Below are 19,676 nucleotides of genomic sequence, written 5' to 3'. Positions count from 1 at the left end.
CTGTTGTGGCTCATTTACAGGTTCTGACCTTCTGACTGCTTCCAGTAAGTACTCACTTCCTGTCTCTGATGGAAGGTTCCTGAACTACAGAATGTTTTATGGTTAAGTGGCTTTGAGCTGTTAATGAAGTTCAGACTTCAGAGGTTCACTAGACGTTTCTCTCACCACTCATCAGTGAAGTCCAGCTTGATGGTGCTGGTGGTGGTTCCCTCAGAGCTGTAGTGGAGGCTGAGGACGGGCTCCGCTGCACTGGGTCGACTGGAGGAGGTGGAGGTCTGAGGGCTGCTGCTGGCCGCTGCACAAACAGATTCACGTGGAAGTGAACCTGAAGCTTCTGCTGCTCCTGAGCAGAAAACAGGACGACAGACAAACAAGAAGAGCTTATTAGTGTTGCTGGAGCATAAAGGCTGTTCAGCTCAACCCTCTAAACACACATCTGGGATTCTTCCCGTCGATTGCAGCTTTTTAGAAGCAGACTAGAAATATGCAACCTTCTATTGCATCCATTCCCTCTGAACATCCAACAGAAATGGGACATGCAGCAGACAAAGGACAGGAAGCGACCGACAACAGCCACAGCAACACAAAGGAACACAAGTCAGAGCATCTAAGGATTATTTCACACCTCAGCTGCTTATTAAAGGAAGGACAGAAATTCTGGTGCATGAGAGGGAACTTTTAGACCAAAACAGTTCCCAGTGAGGACTTTTATTCTGATGATTAGCCGAGATGCTTCTAAGAACCCTAACCCTCAACAGAACCTCTACTTCAGGATCAGGGCTGGAAAACAATCAATAAAAAATGTATTGTTATCGGTTTAGATCACTGGAGTAAATATCTGCGTAAATGTTAAACATGAAGATGCTCCAGATTATCAGGCATCAATCAGAGGTAGATTTATATCAGCGAGCATACACCGTTTATACGTATGCAGATCAAAAATAATACAAAAATACTTCAATGCAAGTAAGAGCTATACAATTCAAATGTCATCAAAGTTTATTTTAAAAGCCTCCTAATTCAGAAAGCAGTCCGTTAGAGTGAAACCATAGGACTGAGTTATCGTACAGAGGCAGCCTGTAAGCTGTTTTATAACCTGAATTTATGTGATAGTATATAAAATCTTAATCTATGAAGAAAATAGCAACTAAAGCTGTAAAATAAATTTAGTGGAGCAAAATTTAGAAGAATTTTCTCTGAACTAATTTCAATTTAAATTTACTTAACCCTGTAAAAGAAATACAACAGTTTTATTTTTGAAATATTGCTTTCTATTATATATATATTAGCTCATTTTCTTCTATATTTGGGTTTATATATATATAACTGTTTTTGGTTATTGCATTTCTCTTTTTTCTATATTTGTGTCTTACAGGGTTATAGTTACACTGCACATTACATTATTTTACGATAAAACACAACAATCCTGGAGCCTAGTTAACAGTAAAGGTTGTTGTGAGGTTGAAGCAACACTAATTATCTGACATGTTTGTCCACCGGAGTCCACTGACAGGTTTGGATTTAACTGAAAAACATTCTGCATCTTCAAGCTCTAAAAGTGAGCACGTCTGGGTCTCCAGTGTGAGAACTTGCTGGTTTTATTAACTTTCTGTGACACTGATTGAGAAAATAACAGACTGAGCGAGAAGTTGCAGTCCTTCTGAGAGACCGAGAGTTTTCTTGCTGCTTTGGGTGAACTAAACCTTTAAACGGCAGGTAGAAGCAGCTGCAGCATAAAGGCCAGTTGTATTTCTTGATGGACGTTCATTTCACTGAGTTGGACTAATTTTCTCGTTTTGTTATCATCAGAGTAACTTGGGTAAGTTTAACATACAGTTAATGGACAGTCGAGGTACAGAGAAAGCATGGACAGAGCTTAGGTTAGGTCAGAGGTAAACTATGGAGGACGACAGCATGTGAAGAAGTGTTTTAATGACGGAGGGTGAAGGAGACGAAGTGAGAGGCAGGCTGGGCTGAGGGAGGGGAGGACGCACCCTGCTGTTCATCCAGAGTCATGGATCCCAGCTGTTTGTTTACCACAGACGAGGGGGAATCTGGAACACAAATGAGACCGACTAAACATCCAACACAGAGGTCAAACCTGAGGCTCAGTCACCACACACGAGGGTTAAAAACTTAAAGTTTAATTTAAAAAAAAAAAACAAGGCCAAGCAGGAAGAGCTTTAAAAATAAAAATCAGCCAAATAAAAAAAGCGTCGTTTGATAACAGGGGAGTCAGTTCAAACAGTGGAGGTGCAGCTTCAGCTTTTTCAAATGCAAAATGAGCTTCAGAGATTAGTAAGTCTGAAGGAAACAACAGAAAGAGGTTCACACGTTTACTACTGACGTCCTGAGAAATATTTAACCAGGACCTGATTATTCTTAGACGCTGTGCAACAAAATAAAGACACTCAGATTATTACAGACATATCACAAAACTACAAGCGTATTTTAAATACTAAAAGATTAATAATCATTTTGTGACCGCCAAACAAAAAGCCAAACCTTTCTGCTTTGCATCTTTTGCTGAAACACTTCTAGTCCTGTATTCAATCAACAACCTGCCCAATAAAAGCCCCTTTCAGACACCATAAGTCATTCTTAATCAATAAAAGTATAAATGTGAACTTTTACATGAGACCCTTTAAGGATTCGTTTTCTGACTGAGAAAATACACGAGTGGTTTCACTTTGAGAAACGATGGCCAGCACTAATGAAGCATCTCTATGAACCTACTAATTTACATTTTAATTAGTTTTCATGCTTTTTTTTGCTGGTGACTGTTGGTCGTTGTATCTTCTAGTGCACTGAGGAGCAACACGTTTTTAAGTTTCTACACAAAGTACTTCGTGCAATTGTTTTATTTTTAGGAACATTTAATCGACAATAAAGTGATTTTGATGTTTGAGTTTTTCCAACAGATGCAAGTTTCAAAGACTGTTTGAAATTTGAAGATCTTATGATTCTTGTTGTTTGAATCATTTCTGGTTCTGATAAATGCTGAACAAACGGACCCATTTTAAAGTAAAAAATGATTTTTTTCAGTGTGAAACTAATCAACACACTTTTTAAACCCTGAACAGAAGACGTGTTCTGTGTTCATTTATCAGTTCCATAAATAAATATTAAAAACAGTCAATGTCACATAAAATTATCGTATTTTATATGGAGGTCATTCCAGTGTACATTAAAAAAGCTTTAACATGCATTTTTTGTATGAAAAAACAGTGAATTATTCTCACTGAAAAACAAGTTTACACTAAATATTATTAATAAAAATCATACTGGTTAATAATGGAGCTAATAATGAGATATAAACGGATAATTAAACATGACCCAGGAACCTAACAAGATGTTTAAGAAACTAAATTAAACTGAACATGAACATAAACTCTCAGCAGTCAGAAGGCAAAGTTCTCCTCAGATGGCTGGAAATGCTGGGATGTCGTCTAAAGAGCTCATCAGAGTTTAGTCAGAAGCTCAGATGATCAAAACAAACATCCACTACAGAGGACATAACGAACGGGCCGGGTCTCAGGAGGACGTCAAGATCTTTTCCTGATGTCCAACATTGTTGACTCCATGTCTGAAAAGGGCTTCATCCTCCAGTATAAAAACCAAAAGCATACAGTTCTGGTCACTGGTTGAGAAGACGAATGAGTGAACGTCATCAAACATGGGTGAACGACCACATGAGCCACGATGACGCCCAAAGCAGAGCTTCATACCGGCTGGTGCCACTCCAGCAGGACAGATTTATGGATGAAAACTCGTAGAGATGGAGGAGAGCGTTAGTGAGCAAACAGGGGAGGTTAATAAGGACAAGGTGCATTACTGGGGGGGGATGGAAAGAGGATCACTGAGGGGTTAGTGGTCAGGTGGAACAACACCGGGGCTTTCTGGAGCTAACTGTCTACAAACAGACTCAGCTAGATAGAGGGGAGGATGGCCAGCAGCCGTATGGAGGGTAGCTGCAGGAGCTCGGAGGGCCGGTAACCTGTACAGGGATGCATCTCAGCGGCAGCAGCAGAGGAAGCAGCTCTCTGGGACTGTCTCTCAGAGGAAGAGGAGGAGGAGGAAGAAGAAGAAGAGGTCGCTCGCTGACCCTGGCCTGGGGGGTCGGCCAGCCGGAGCAACCTCTGCAAACGCCTACACACTAAACTTATGGGCAGCCGATGAGGACCATACTCTGACAAAGAGGCAGAGGAAGAAAGGGAGAGTGAATGAACAATTAGAGAACCGAGGGAGGAGGACGGAGGAGAGAGAGAAGACTGAAGGAGGACGGAGGAGAGAGAGAAGACTGAAGGAGGAGGACGGAGGAGAGAGAGAAGACTGAAGGAGGAGGACGGAGGAGAGAGAGAAGACTGAAGGAGGAGGACGGAGGAGAGAGAGAAGACTGAAGGAGGACGGAGGAGAGAGAGAAGACTGAAGGAGGAGGACGGAGGAGAGAGAGAAGACTGAAGGAGGAGGACGGAGGAGAGAGAGAAGACTGAAGGAGGACGGAGGAGAGAGAGAAGACTGAAGGAGGACGGAGGAGAGAGAGAAGACTGAAGGAGGAGGACGGAGGAGAGAGAGAAGACTGAAGGAGGACAGAGGAGAGAGAGAAGACTGAAGGAGGAGGACGGAGGAGAGAGAGAAGACTGAAGGAGGAGGACGGAGGAGAGAGAGAAGACTGAAGGAGGAGGACGGAGGAGAGAGAGAAGACTGAAGCAGGAGGACGGAGGAGAGAGAGAAGACTGAAGGAGGACGGAGGAGAGAGAGAAGACTGAAGGAGGAGGACGGAGGAGAGAGAGAAGACTGAAGGAGGAGGACGGAGGAGAGAGAGAAGACTGAAGGAGGAGGACGGAGGAGAGAGAGAAGACTGAAGGAGGAGGACGGAGGAGAGAGAGAAGACTGAAGGAGGACGGAGGAGAGAGAGAAGACTGAAGGAGGAGGACGGAGGAGAGAGAGAAGACTGAAGGAGGAGGACGGAGGAGAGAGAGAAGACTGAAGGAGGACGGAGGAGAGAGAGAAGACTGAAGGAGGAGGACGGAGGAGAGAGAGAAGACTGAAGGAGGAGGACGGAGGAGAGAGAGAAGACTGAAGGAGGACGGAGGAGAGAGAGAAGACTGAAGGAGGAGGACGGAGGAGAGAGAGAAGACTGAAGCAGGAGGACGGAGGAGAGAGAGAAGACTGAAGGAGGACGGAGGAGAGAGAGAAGACTGAAGGAGGAGGACGGAGGAGAGAGAGAAGACTGAAGCAGGAGGACGGAGGAGAGAGAGAAGACTGAAGCAGGAGGACGGAGGAGAGAGAGAAGACTGAAGCAGGAGGACGGAGGAGAGAGAGAAGACTGAAGGAGGACGGAGGAGAGAGAGAAGACTGAAGGAGGAGGACGGAGGAGAGAGAGAAGACTGAAGCAGGAGGACGGAGGAGAGAGAGAAGACTGAAGGAGGAGGACGGAGGAGAGAGAGAAGACTGAAGGAGGAACGGAGGAGAGAGAGAAGACTGAAGGAGGAGGACGGAGGAGAGAGAGAAGACTGAAGGAGGAGGACGGAGGAGAGAGAGAAGACTGAAGGAGGAGGACGGAGGAGAGAGAGAAGACTGAAGGAGGAGGACGGAGGAGAGAGAGAAGACTGAAGCAGGAGGACGGAGGAGAGAGAGAAGACTGAAGCAGGAGGACGGAGGAGAGAGAGAAGACTGAAGGAGGAGGACGGAGGAGAGAGAGAAGACTGAAGGAGGACGGAGGAGAGAGAGAAGACTGAAGGAGGAGGACGGAGGAGAGAGAGAAGACTGAAGGAGGAGGACGGAGGAGAGAGAGAAGACTGAAGGAGGAGGACGGAGGAGAGAGAGAAGACTGAAGGAGGAGGACGGAGGAGAGAGAAGACTGAAGGAGGAGGACGGAGGAGAGAGAGAAGACTGAAGGAGGAGGACGGAGGAGAGAGAGAAGACTGAAGCAGGAGGACGGAGGAGAGAGAGAAGACTGAAGCAGGAGGACGGAGGAGAGAGAGAAGACTGAAGGAGGAGGACGGAGGAGAGAGAGAAGACTGAAGGAGGACGGAGGAGAGAGAGAAGACTGAAGGAGGAGGACGGAGGAGAGAGAGAAGACTGAAGCAGGAGGACGGAGGAGAGAGAGAAGACTGAAGGAGGAGGACGGAGGAGAGAGAGAAGACTGAAGGAGGACGGAGGAGAGAGAGAAGACTGAAGGAGGAGGACGGAGGAGAGAGAGAAGACTGAAGCAGGAGGACGGAGGAGAGAGAGAAGACTGAAGGAGGACGGAGGAGAGAGAGAAGACTGAAGGAGGAGGACGGAGGAGAGAGAGAAGACTGAAGCAGGAGGACGGAGGAGAGAGAGAAGACTGAAGGAGGAGGACGGAGGAGAGAGAGAAGACTGAAGGAGGACGGAGGAGAGAGAGAAGACTGAAGGAGGAGGACGGAGGAGAGAGAGAAGACTGAAGGAGGAGGACGGAGGAGAGAGAGAAGACTGAAGGAGGAGGACGGAGGAGAGAGAGAAGACTGAAGGAGGAGGACGGAGGAGAGAGAGAAGACTGAAGCAGGAGGACGGAGGAGAGAGAGAAGACTGAAGGAGGACGGAGGAGAGAGAGAAGACTGAAGGAGGAGGACGGAGGAGAGAGAGAAGACTGAAGCAGGAGGACGGAGGAGAGAGAGAAGACTGAAGCAGGAGGACGGAGGAGAGAGAGAAGACTGAAGGAGAGACGGAGGAGAGAGAGAAGACTGAAGGAGGACGGAGGAGAGAGAGAAGACTGAAGGAGGAGGACGGAGGAGAGAGAGAAGACTGAAGCAGGAGGACGGAGGAGGAGAGAGAGAGAGAGGACGGAGGAGAGAGAAGACTGAAGGAGGAGGACGGAGGAGAGAGAGAAGACTGAAGGAGGAGGACGGAGGAGAGAGAAGACTGAAGCAGGAGGACGGAGGAGAGAGAGAAGACTGAAGGAGGGACGGAGGAGAGAGAGAAGACTGAAGGAGGAGGACGGAGGAGAGAGAGAAGACTGAAGGAGGAGGACGGAGGAGAGAGAGAAGACTGAAGAGGAGGACGGAGGAGAGAGAGAAGACTGAAGGAGGAGGACGGAGGAGAGAGAGAAGACTGAAGGAGGAGGACGGAGGAGAGAGAGAAGACTGAAGGAGGACGGAGGAGAGAGAGAAGACTGAAGGAGGAGGACGGAGGAGAGAGAGAAGACTGAAGAGGAGGACGGAGGAGAGAGAGAAGACTGAAGCAGGAGGACGGAGGAGAGAGAGAAGACTGAAGCAGGAGGACGGAGGAGAGAGAGAAGACTGAAGGAGGACGGAGGAGAGAGAGAAGACTGAAGGAGGAGGACGGAGGAGAGAGAGAAGACTGAAGCAGGAGGACGGAGGAGAGAGAGAAGACTGAAGGAGGAGGACGGAGGAGAGAGAGAAGACTGAAGGAGGACGGAGGAGAGAGAGAAGACTGAAGGAGGAGGACGGAGGAGAGAGAGAAGACTGAAGGAGGAGGACGGAGGAGAGAGAGAAGACTGAAGGAGGAGGACGGAGGAGAGAGAGAAGACTGAAGGAGGACGGAGGAGAGAGAGAAGACTGAAGGAGGAGGACGGAGGAGAGAGAGAAGACTGAAGCAGGAGGACGGAGGAGAGAGAGAAGACTGAAGCAGGAGGACGGAGGAGAGAGAGAAGACTGAAGGAGGAGGACGGAGGAGAGAGAGAAGACTGAAGGAGGAGGACGGAGGAGAAGGTTTGAGCAGGGTCAGGCAAAGAAAATAAAACAAGGAGAAGGACAACAGGATGCTGAAGGAAAACAGTGAAGTGGAGGCTGGTGCTGAGTGGAGTGGCTCCAACACACACACACACACACACACACACACACACACACACACACACACACACACACACACACACACACACACACACACACACACACACACACACACACAGACACACACTAAAGACCACATGTCTTTAACAGAGTTATACAATCATTGGGTGATAAACTGGTCTGTACAGGTGAGTGTAAACTTTTATCCATGACTGCACATTCAGACGAGCTAACCCCAGGATATCTACTCGCTGCGCCGAGCGGTAAAATTCTAATTTCTGTTTTCTGTCACAGTGACAGACTCCTACCTGACAGCGCAGGTTCCGAGGTGGGCGTGGCCGTGGGCGTGGCCGTCCCGGTGGTGTCGCCCTGACTCCTCTGCTCCGAGTCGGGGGAGGACGTGAGGGGGGAGGAGGAAGGGGCGGAGCTCTCCACGGAGGAGGAGCTGGAGGGAGGAGGAGCTGTGACTGCTGATGAAGACCCTGAGGAGGAAGAGGAGGTGGATTTAGGCATGGGGGCGGCGGCTGCAGGACTGGCAGGTACCTCCGGGGAGTCCGTCCCCACTGGCCTCTGGGGGGCGCTGGACCCCTGACTGGAGTCTCCCGGCGGGGCAGCAGGAGTGTTCCCCTCTGGACGGACGGCTGTTCCTGAAAACAGGAAAAATGAAACATTGTTAGGGTGTTTAGACGGTGTGGTAAAGTAATCTCAGACAGAACTCTTTACTGATGCCAGCTTCTGCTCATGTAAAGGTCTATTATTCTCCTATAGGGGACAAAACTGAAAGCTCCAGCTTGATTGTACGTCTTTATATCAACCAGTTTTCTTGCATGGAGCTAAGCGAAGGCTGCTGCTTTGTTGTCCCCACAGAACAGTGATGTTGGAACTGTTGATACACAGAACTAGTTCTGAGGGGTTTGGAATCAGTCTGCAGGCAGAAGATGGCTTCCAGCTGCAGTTAGTTCATTCTGCTTTGTTATTTGCACTTTATTTATGCATTTACTGGGTAGTAAAAGATGCACTTTAAATAGATCACCTAAAAATCTAAATTAAAAATTATAAATATGTTTAAAAAGCCTGATAAAAATGTTAAGAGTAAATATATTAAAATGTAATTATTTTGCTTATTTTAAAATGCAGCTAAATCCATGTGGTACACGGCTAAAGATCAGTGGAGACTTAATTTGTTTGCTTCTGTTTATTTAATGTTAAAATGGACAAGAATAAATGAAGTAAAATAACATTCATGCCAGTAAGGTAAAATGGATGCACAACGAATGTGTGAAAATTGTTCCTCTGTGTTCTGTTTAAAGGTTTTTCACCTGAACTCATCAACTGATGGACTTGAAGTTTCCATCCTTGTAAACCTGTAACTTTGCTGAACTAAAAGCGGCTAACTGCAAAATAAAGAAGGAAGGAAAGGAAAGCAGCGGTCTGATGACTGAGTGGAGTCCAGCTCAAGCTCAGTAGGTGAAGTCATCCTTTAAAGGCAGGAAAAGTGCACATTAACTCTTAAACTCTGTCAATGAAAACACTGGTCACTGAAAGTAAACTTAGACAGTCAGAGAACAGGAGCCATAATCCACCATCTGATATCCAGGAAAGTCAGATTAGTGCTCTACATTATAAACATAATAAGTCTAACGTGAATAAAAGCACACACAAAGTGCTACTTGTACCGTTTATTGTGGCATATTTGTATTTAACATGATCTCAGTGTGAAACTACATCATCTGTGTGTCACTGAATGATGTCTGTTTAAAACTGGCTGTCTTTAACATTTAAAAAACCTTTTGTTGTTGTATAGTTCAGATATGCAGTCATTCTGTAGCTCAGCAGCATCCATGTCTATTGTTTTATCTATTATTATTATTATTATTATGTCCATATATTCTGCAGCCCTGGCTCTCCTTTTCACACAAACACCAGCTCAGCTTTGTGACGACCTCTGCTGCTGGTTTCACGGTGAAACATCCTCCTCATTCTGTCTCCAGAACAAACACAGCAGAGAGGCAGAATAAAGGCACAGCTTCTCCTCAAACAGGCACTTAGTTTATAGCACATTGCATCTAACAGCTCCTTTTTAATGTCTCCATTAAATGACTGAACCAAAAGTAGAGTTTTATAAAGCCCAGGGTGAAATCTGCAGAATGTCTGACCATCTGATGTGGACTTTCTGCTCACAGAAATAAAAGAAAAGCAGTCGATCCTCATAGTTCAGAGGCTAAAATCCAGCCATGTTTGGCTCTTTGGCAGAAAATGTCACTTAAATATGTACTCAGTTATTCATTTTCCATCATTCAAGGACTAAAAGTAATTTCTTGTTGCAGCTCTATATAACTTAGCATATATGCAACAAATATCAGGTTAAACTGGAAGGATTGGATTAAAATCTTCACAATTCAACCTTTTTGGAATTTCAATTAATAGTGTGAAAGAAAATAATGTTTGTATCAGACTGTGGCCAAAATAAACCAACAATAAGTGAATGAATGTAATGAATCCACAGCCGGTTTAATGAGCGGACGGAGAGTTTCTCACCTCGGGGTCGTGTCTGAGGTCGAGTTCCTCTGCTGCTCTGAGCTTCACTGGCCTCCTCGAACCACCGAGACAACATGTCTGACATCCTCTGCATCAGAGACACGTTTGGACTCTGCTCCCCTGAAACCAGCGAGGAAAACATCTTTAGATCCTCCATCACAGAACAGCTGTCTTTTTCCTACAGCAGAACATTCAAACCTTAGAGGGAGGCTGCTTTAAGATTAAAAGAGTGGCTGTTACTCATATAGCAAAGTACTGATTTAATCAGGGACATTTTTTAATTTAAACTCATAATAAATGGAGGGAGAACATGTGCAGCTACTTTAGGACAATCTGATGCTTCTCACTTCAAACCAGCATCCAAAGCTCCACTGATCTGCTCTCAGGTTGTTCTGTTTTCTCCAAACAACAACCAAAAAAAAAGTTTCCTTCTCTTGTGCACTTTTCAGTATGTTTGACTATGAGAGCAGCAGGTTATTAAATCCTAGAATAGATGGAGTGGAAGATATGAAGTAATGGCTCCTTTTAGCACCTTTCAGGTTTATATTTTTGTGTCCTCTCATCAGAAGAAGCTGTTTTCAGTGCAAAAGCTGATCATTACAGTTATTATCTGCTCACCACCAAACTAATACAGACTGAAGGGCCAGTCTATAACGGAGGGAATCTGAAGTTCATGGATCTATCTGCATGCATTTACACTGAAAGTAACAAAAATAATGTTTTTGTGTTGGTTATGATCATGTCTGAACAATCATCATCATTATTTGTAGTGAAAAGAAAGTGAAACAGATTTGTTAGCGGACTCCACATAAATGAATATGTTGCTTTGCACCAGTAGAGGACTGGTGAAAAAGCAACTGGATGTAAGTCCTATTCCATGGAAACTGGTGATCTGAAGCTATGAAGTGATGCTCAACGCCTGCCGCTGTGCTGTGAGATGAGGCTGATGCTCTACTAACCAAAACTGAGCTGAACTTAGTGTGAAAATGATGTTGTAAAGACCTGCTTTCTTTGACCATTTTACTTCATTTCTCTCTCCTGTTCCATCTTGTTTGAAAAACAGAAGACAAATTCCCAATGCTCTCTAACTACCTTCTTTTTAGTTTTTACTGCAACTTAAACGCCACCGACGAACAACACTTCAACTGTAAGTAAATGTCAACACAGCGTAGGTTTTGGGCCTGAGCTGCTGTCTGCCAGCCAGTTCCTCATATCAGCATAAATGGATTAAATCCTTAAATCAGGTTTACAGAAGTTCTGGTGCAGCAAACAGTCATTGCTGCTTCTGGTTTAAGTGCTGATGCTGACAAACTGCACAGTGGAAAATTCCCTAATTGAAATGGGGGAAAAACAAAGATGCATGCTTGATTTAATAAAATGTAATGCGTGGGGATCCTTCAGGTATTCTGTAACATGAGCAGCAGTACATGCTGTGATCTTACCATCTCTCTCCCTCTCGCTCTCAGGCCGGGCTCGGGGTCCGGTGTCAGACCAGTCCCCTCGGAGACGGAGACGCTTCACTGGAGGCTGCCTCAGCTGTGGAAACACACAGAAAGATTAGCAGTTTGTCAGTCAAAGCATGGTCAAAAATAGCTGCGCTGCCAAAGCAAAACACTGCCTGTCTCTGTCAGAGTCCTCTTTAAAGCCCCCTCCCTCAGACTGAGGGTGCCTTCACTTTCCAGCCCCCTGGCTCTCTGCAGGGCAACAGGCTGGGAGCCAGGAATAGAAAAAGGGGTCTTAGTGGAGGGACTATCAACGGCTGCAGTCAGGAAATGTCATCAGGTCTGGACAGGTGGTGAAAAGAAGCAGAGGCTGACAGAGATAGGAGAACAAATCAGGGAAAGAAAGGCCACAAACAAAGGAGGTCACAGGTAGAGGAAGGAGATAGCAGAGGGGGTGCTGAGCCTTTTTCTGGCTGCCCCACCGCCACCTCAGCCTGAACTATTCTGGTGGACTGAGGAACGCTGCCTGCGTCGGTCGCTGTATTTGGAAAGGAATGCGTGGTGGTTGCATCTCCACATAGCTGAAGGACTGGCACCGTGATCCAGCACATTCAGACACACGTGAAGACCAGCGGAACACGGTCTCCTCATCATCTATCTGCCCGATGTCCACAGTAACCGCTCAGACAAACAGATATCCTAAAACTACACAAATCAGTCAGTACGCTGAGATGCTTTTCTGTCCTCGCTGCGTTTCTTCCCCTCTCCTCCATCCTGTTCTTGGATTTTCAGGGTTATTTGCTGCACTGCATCAGCCAGTCCAGATTTAGCCCTGATGTCTGCGGCGCTGGGATTAGCACCGACAAGGACCGCTCTGTTTACCACTAACTATCTTTCACCCCCAGAAAAGTGCCGACATGGAAGCCTCTGCTTGGCCACACGTGGTTTGGTTTACTTTAAATGAAACACACACAAGCAGCAGCAGGACGAAAACTTTCATGTTTCAGGACACAGCAGCCACATTCTGCAGCATTAACCGTCTGTCTGATTCCTACTGCACGTTTTAATTAGAGATTTATGTTAAAGCAATCCCTTCACTGATAAACTGCAGCATTTTGTTGTTTAATTGAGCTGAAACTCCTCTCTGGCTGCAGCTTCTCCTCTGTTCTGGATGAATGCTGCTGTCTGGTGCCTCAGACTCTAAGAACACGTGCTGCTTTCATCACAGACACTAAACTACTGCAGAATAACTGGAAAAATAAATGACAGATCTCTGACCATCAGACTGACATCTCTGGAGGGTTTACTATGAAAATGCTCCACAATGATTCAGCCTTTCCTACCTGCAGCTCGAGCACACCAGCTCACCTAGAACTCTGCCTACACAACATGAAACTCCCCATTCAAACCTGAAAACCCATTCTGAAGAAGAAGAATGAAACAGAAAGTTCTGCTCTGCAGGTGGACAGGTTCCTTAGGTTTGTTTATTAAACCAGAAATCTGAATCTCAGTTTTTTTTTTAAGTCATCATTGGTTTGTTGTAGCTTTAAGGAAGAAACATCTGGACAGGTTAACTAAGAGAAAATAAAACAACATTTTAGAGGGAGGGGGTCTTTATAACTATATTTTTGGAACATTTATGTACATTTAAAATGGTACTACCACTCCACAAGGACTAATTAAGAGCAATTATAACTCAGTAACTCATTTGAGTTCAAACTAAATTAATAAGATGCTTCACAGATCAGAGTTACACAAACTGAAAGCAGGCAGCTCATCAAGAAAACAACCTGACTGGATGAACTTTAACTCAGGCTGCTGAAGACACTTTTAACTGGAGTTTAAGACTTATTTCTGCAAAAACAAGATCTCCAGTTTAGCTGTGCTATTGTCCAACTCATTATTGGCACTTAAAAAAACTGTTTTAAAGCATTGTTTTTTATTCCATGTGCCTACATTACCCACAATGCAACAGTTCAGTCCCAGTGTCTGCTGCTGGTGGAGCTAATGAAGCCTTAAGCAGAGATCAGAAGCAGCCGGTCAGATTACAGACGTCTGGTGAGCTCATTTCTATTTAAATCCACACCAAAAATAATTTAAATTAGTCCTTAAACCCGACTGGTGCTACCTCCAAAGAAGAAAGACGGTTTATCTCACAGAACGCAGCTCAATTTAAAACTCTTGGAGGCTTTTTATGAGTTCAGCACAGAGGAAGGAAGAGATCGATCCGAACACAACGGTTCATCATTAAAAAGGTCTTTCAGTGTGGAATGGAGACAGACTAGACAGAAATGCAAACAACAGCATTATAAAGAGCTAAAAGCAGCAGGAGAGCTCACCTCCTCCCTCCTCTCCTCAGACGGGCCCTTCAGCTCTCGGGCCTGGTCATCTTTGGGATCAAACAGGTAGATGTAATCGGAGGAGTAGCTGACCAGCACCTCCTGACCGTCCTCACTGTAGCAGAGAGACGTCACTCTGCACGACTTGTTGGACAGGTGAGCAGGAACGAAGCGAACGCACATTCCCGTCGTTCCCCTGCCCATGTAATTCCCTGAGAATGAGGAAGAACGTGATGAATGGATCCCTGACCTCTGGTTTAAAGTACGTTTAATGGCAGTCTTCTAGAAAACTTCCATGCAGATAAACATGCCTAAACTTCAGTGTTGCCCTTTTCTTTTCACTCTCAGGTGCATTTTGTGTAAGAAAGATGCCCCACAGATAAAATTCATCATGTGCAGCAGCTGTCACAAGGATAGTCACAGCAGTCATGAAGGCATCTAACACCAGACAGCTCCCACTGGAGAGCAGGAACAGCACAGCAGGATGGGAACAAAACCCCAAAGAAGGAAACCCCTAAGGTCTGCTTCACTACCTCCATCTGCCACCTTCACTCATAAACAGCCACTAAGGAAGCTCAAAGAAGCTCCACGAGATCAAGATGAAGCACACTTTTGTTGTAATTGGACACAGAAGCTGGGTGCTTGTGTAGTTTTTCTGATGCAGTGAAGTATGAGAGTGAACTGACTGTATGTAGATGTGTGAAGACGGCAGAGCTTACCGGTGGCTCTGGTGCCCAGCATGCGTCTGTCGTAGATTCGCACCGAGCTGTCGGAGCAGCCGACGGCCAGATAATACGGCACCAGCGGAGAGATGGATATGGAGGTGGCTGCTCTTCGACAGTTTATCAGGATGTCCTGGAATCAAAGCAACACGATGAGGTGAAGCTTAAAACGCCACAATGTCAAGTTATTTACACTCAGCAGGAGCACTTAGAAAGCACACAGGACAAAACACCATTTCCCCATGACTTACTACAAAATGCATGACTACTTTTATTTATTTATTTAGCATTTATTTAACCAGTTTAGTTCCACTGAGATCAGAGTTCTCCTTTACAGGGAGACCTGACCAAGAGGGCAGCAGCATAATCACATTAAAAACAATAAACAACAGATAGAATTAACATTAAAACGTGCTCACACAGACCAGGTAGACTGTCAGGATTTCAGCAGAACTTTAAACTCATTCAATGGAACAAAGGCTTGAAGTTTAAGCTCAGATTGTAATTTATTCCAAGCATCAGCTGCAGAGAACCTAAACGCCTTCTTGTCCAGCTCAGATCTTACTTTAAGGACGACAAACTGCAGAATTTCCACAGATCAGAGATCGTGACTTCCATGTTTCCTTGTTAAGAGACAAGACAAATAAGAAGGAACGATACCCAGAATAGTTCTTTTAAACTGGAAAACATCCAATTAATTATCCAAATGCACACCTCTCAAAAAAATAGGAACACTTTGAAAATCCATCATATTTCAATACGGGGAAAAACAAACTGGATCTTAGCATTGATGTGGACTGGATAATGTGTTAGGAATGAAAAGTGACACATTGTTTGATGGAATGAAAATGATCAACCCCCCAGGAGGGCTAAATTCAAGACACCCCAAAATCAAAGTGAAAAACTGATGTGGCAGGCTGGTCCATCTTTCTGAAATTCCTTGGCAGCAACTCAAAATGGTATTCAGTAGTTTGTATGGCCTCCATGTGCTTGTATGCAGACTGACGATGTCAGGACAAGCTCTGAATGAGACGATGGATGGTGTCCTGGGGTATCTCCTCCCAGAACTGGACCAGGGCATCACTGAGCTCCTGGACAGTCTGAGGAGCAACCTGGTGGTGTCTGATGGAACAAAACATAATGTTCCAAAGGTGTTCTATTGGATTCAGGTCAGGTGAGCGTGGGGGCCAGCTAATGGTATCAGTTCCTTCATCCTCCAGGAACTGCATGAGTTCTCTTACCACATAAGACTGGGCATTGTCTACACCAGAAGGAATTCAGGACCACTGCACCAATGTAGGGTCTGACAGTGGGTCAAAGGATTTCATCCTGATACCTAAAGGCAGTCAGAATGCCATTGTCCAGCCTGTAGAGGTCTGTGTGTCCCTCCATGGATATGCCTCCCCACACCATCACTGACCCACCACCAAACCGGTCATGCTGAACAATGTTACAGGCAGCATAACGTTCTCCACGGCTTCTCCAGACCCTTTCATGTCTGTCACATGTGCTCAGAGTGAACCTGCTCTCATCTGTGAAAAGCACAGGGCACCAGTGGTGGACCTGCAGATTCCTGTGTTCTATTGCAAATGCCAGCCGAGCTCCACGGTGCCGGTCAGCGAGCACAGCGGGCACTAGAGGACGCTGGGCCCTCAGACCACTCTCATTACATCTCTTTCTGATTGTTTGATCAGAGACATTCACACCAGTGGTCTGCTGGAGGTCATTTTGTAGAGCTATTGCAGTGCTCATCCTGGTCCTCCTTGCACAAAGGAGCAGATACCTGTCCTGCTGATGGGTTGAGGACCTTCTACAGTCCTGTCCAGCTCTCCCAGACTAACTGTCTGTCTCCTGGAATCTCCTCCATGCTCTTGAGAATGTGCTGGGAGACACAGCAAACCTTCTGGCAATGGCACGCATTGATGTTTCATCCTGGAGGAGTTGGACTGTCTGTGGAACCTCTGTAGGGTCCAGGTATCGCCTCATGCTCCCAGAAGTGACAGTGACCCTAGCCAAATGCAAAACTAGTGAAAAACAGTCAGAAAACATTAGGAAGGAAAAAACATCAGTGTCCTTCACCTGTAAACTCATTCCTGTTTTGGGGGGTGTCTCATTGTTACCCCTCTAGTGCATCTGTTGTTAATTTCATGAACACCAAAGCAGCTGAAGCTGACTAAAAACCTCCTCAGTTACTTATTGACCAGATCAGTATCCCACATGTTTCACTGATTTGATTCAATGCTTAGATTAAAAAGTGTTCCTTTAATTTTTTTTTAGCAGTGTATATAAAACCAGATGCCTCATAATTCAGCCACCTAAAGTCATTCACTGCTTCAAGATAAAGGATAAAACGTGATACAAGTTCAGGAATATTGTACTTCAAAAATATCAGTTTCAACCAAGCAGTTTTCTTCTTCTAATCTGGTGTTAACAGATGTATCGGGCAGAAAACATCTGGAATCCAGTGGGGCTGAGGTGGGATCACTTCAACATTTGCTCAAAGCATCTTCATATTCTTTAGTGGACAAACAGGAAGCTACAAATGCTTTGTTTTTTTAAAAAGGTAAACTTTCTACAACAATTCATCTCGGTGTGTGTAAATTCTAAACAAGTTTTTATCAATAATAACTGAATAAAATAAAACATTTATAACATAGCAGTGCTTGCAGTTTTTGATGAATTTATATCAAAATTGTTTTAGTGACCAGCCCTGGTTTGTGGTTCTATGAAGTCATCCTGAAAGGTGTTTCCTACATTTTGGCCCATTATGACCACTGTAATCCTACTGACAGAAGAAATAATCTTTATCTGCTGCCATAGAACCCAACAGCATCATATTATGTCCACTAAACTAATCAGTGCTGGAAAATAATGGAGTTACACACGTGGACAAAATTGTTGGTACCCCTCAGTTAAAGAAGGAAAAACCCACAATTCTCACTGAAATCACTTGAAACTCACAAAAGTAACAATAAATAAAAATTTATTGAAAATTAAATAATCAAAATCAGCCATCACTTTTGAATTGTTGATTAACATAATTATTTAAAAAAACAAACTAATGAAATAGGGCTGGACAAAAATGATGGTACCCATAACTTAATATTTTGTTGCACAACCTTTTGAGGCAATCACTGCAATTAAACGATTTCTGTATTTGTCAATGAGCGTTCTGCAGCTGTCAACAGGTATTTTGGCCCACTCCTCATGAGCAAACAGCTCCAGTTGTCTCAGGTTTGATGGGTGTCTTCTCCAAATGGCATGTTTCAGCTCCTTCCACATATGTTCAATGGGATTCAGATCTGGGCTCATAGAAGGCCACTTTAGAATAGTCCAACGCTTTTCTCTCAGCCATTCTTGGGTGTTTTTGGCTGTGTGTTTTGGATCGTTGTCCTGTTGGAAGACCCATGACCTGCGACTGAGACCAAGCTTTCTGACACTGGGCAGCACATTTCTCTCCAGAATGCCTTGATAGTCTTCAGATTTCATCGTACCTTGCACACTTTCAAGACACCCTGTGCCAGATGCAGCAAAGCAGCCCCAAAACATTACTGAGCCTCCTCCATGTTTCACCGTAGGGACAGTGTTCTTTTCTTCGTATGCTTGGTTTTTGAGTCTATGAACATAGAGTTGATGTGCCTTACCAAAAAGCTCCAGTTTGGTCTCATCTGTCCAAAGGACATTCTCCCAGAAGCTTTGTGGCTTGTCAACATGCATTTTTGCAAATTCCAGTCTGGCTTTTTTATGAGTTTTTTTCAGCAGTGGTGTCCTCCTTGGTCGTCTCCCATGAAGTCCACTTTGGCTCAAACAACGACGAATGGTGCGATCTGACACTGATGTACCTTGGCCTTGGAGTTCACCTTTAATTTCTTTGGAGGTTGCTCTGGGCTCTTTGGATACAATTCCAACGATCCGTCTCTTCAATTTGTCATCAATTTTCCTCTTGCGGCCACGTCCAGGGAGGTTGGCTACTGTCCCGTGGGTCTTGAACTTCTGAATAATATGAGCCACTGTTGTCACAGGAACTTCAAGCTGTTTAGAGATGGTCTTATAGCCTTTACCTTTAAGATGTTTGTCTATCATTTTTTTTCGGATGTCCTGGGACAATTCTCTCCTTCGCTTTCTGTTGTCCATGTTCAGTGTGGTACACACCTTTTCACCAAACAGCAGGGTGACTACTTGTCTCCCTTTAAATAGGCAGACTGACTGATTATGAGTTTGGAAACACCTGTGATGTCAATTAAATGACACACCTGAGTTAATCATGTCACTCTGGTCAAATAGTTTTCAATCTTTTATAGAGGTACCATCATTTTTGTCCAGGCCTGTTTCATTAGTTTGTTTTTTTAAATAATTATGTTAATCAACAATTCAAAAGTAATGGCTGTTTTTGATTATTTAATTTTCAATAAATTTTTATTTATTGTTACTTTTGTGAGTTTCAAGTGATTTCAGTGAGAATTGTGGGTTTTTCCTTCTTTAACTGAGGGGTACCAACAATTTTGTCCACGTGTGTATCTAAACAGAATAAAAACACCCGTACCTGTAATCAGAAAACAGTGATAAAATCATAATTTACATTATTTGGCTACTTTAAGTCCGTTCTGTTTACTGTGAAATATAAAAGTCTGTGTGACCTAATTAACTGTAATTAGCTACTGATTGCAGACGAACCTGTGTCGGTTTAGCAAACTGACAAATTACCAGGTGGAGACCAGATCATTTCCATGATGTCTACAACATTTCTGAACAATTGTTTCTGTTCAGATCTAAATGTCTGAAAGCTTCCCTGTTCTGTGCAGCGTTTCACATTTATGTGTCTTTCCCATGTTTTCCAGCTGAAAACACGAAATAAAA

General features: G+C 44.6%; 1 protein-coding gene across 2 annotated transcripts in view; it reads right to left on the bottom strand.

Annotated features, from left to right (window-relative positions):
- The window catches only part of dcaf6 (ddb1 and cul4 associated factor 6), a 38,625-nt gene that overhangs the window by 7,812 nt on the left and 11,137 nt on the right, over positions 1 to 19,676 (bottom strand). Inside the window, exons 6-12 of one of the 2 annotated variants that reach the window (XM_022202754.2) lie at positions 14,817 to 14,952; positions 14,098 to 14,309; positions 11,759 to 11,852; positions 10,317 to 10,436; positions 8,087 to 8,425; positions 1,995 to 2,054; positions 166 to 343 (exon numbers count right to left, since the gene is read on the bottom strand). In XM_022202754.2, coding sequence (XP_022058446.2) covers positions 166 to 343; positions 1,995 to 2,054; positions 8,087 to 8,425; positions 10,317 to 10,436; positions 11,759 to 11,852; positions 14,098 to 14,309; positions 14,817 to 14,952 — 1,139 coding nt within the window. The remainder of the gene's footprint in view (positions 1 to 165; positions 344 to 1,994; positions 2,055 to 8,086; positions 8,426 to 10,316; positions 10,437 to 11,758; positions 11,853 to 14,097; positions 14,310 to 14,816; positions 14,953 to 19,676) is intronic. The other variant, XM_022202755.2, reaches the window with a different exon arrangement.

This window comes from Acanthochromis polyacanthus, chromosome 14, assembly GCF_021347895.1.
Source record: "Acanthochromis polyacanthus isolate Apoly-LR-REF ecotype Palm Island chromosome 14, KAUST_Apoly_ChrSc, whole genome shotgun sequence".
In the NCBI taxonomy this organism is placed as follows: domain Eukaryota; kingdom Metazoa; phylum Chordata; class Actinopteri; family Pomacentridae; genus Acanthochromis; species Acanthochromis polyacanthus.
Note: the sequence above shows the minus strand (reverse complement) of the source record. Positions and strands in the feature narration are given on the sequence as shown.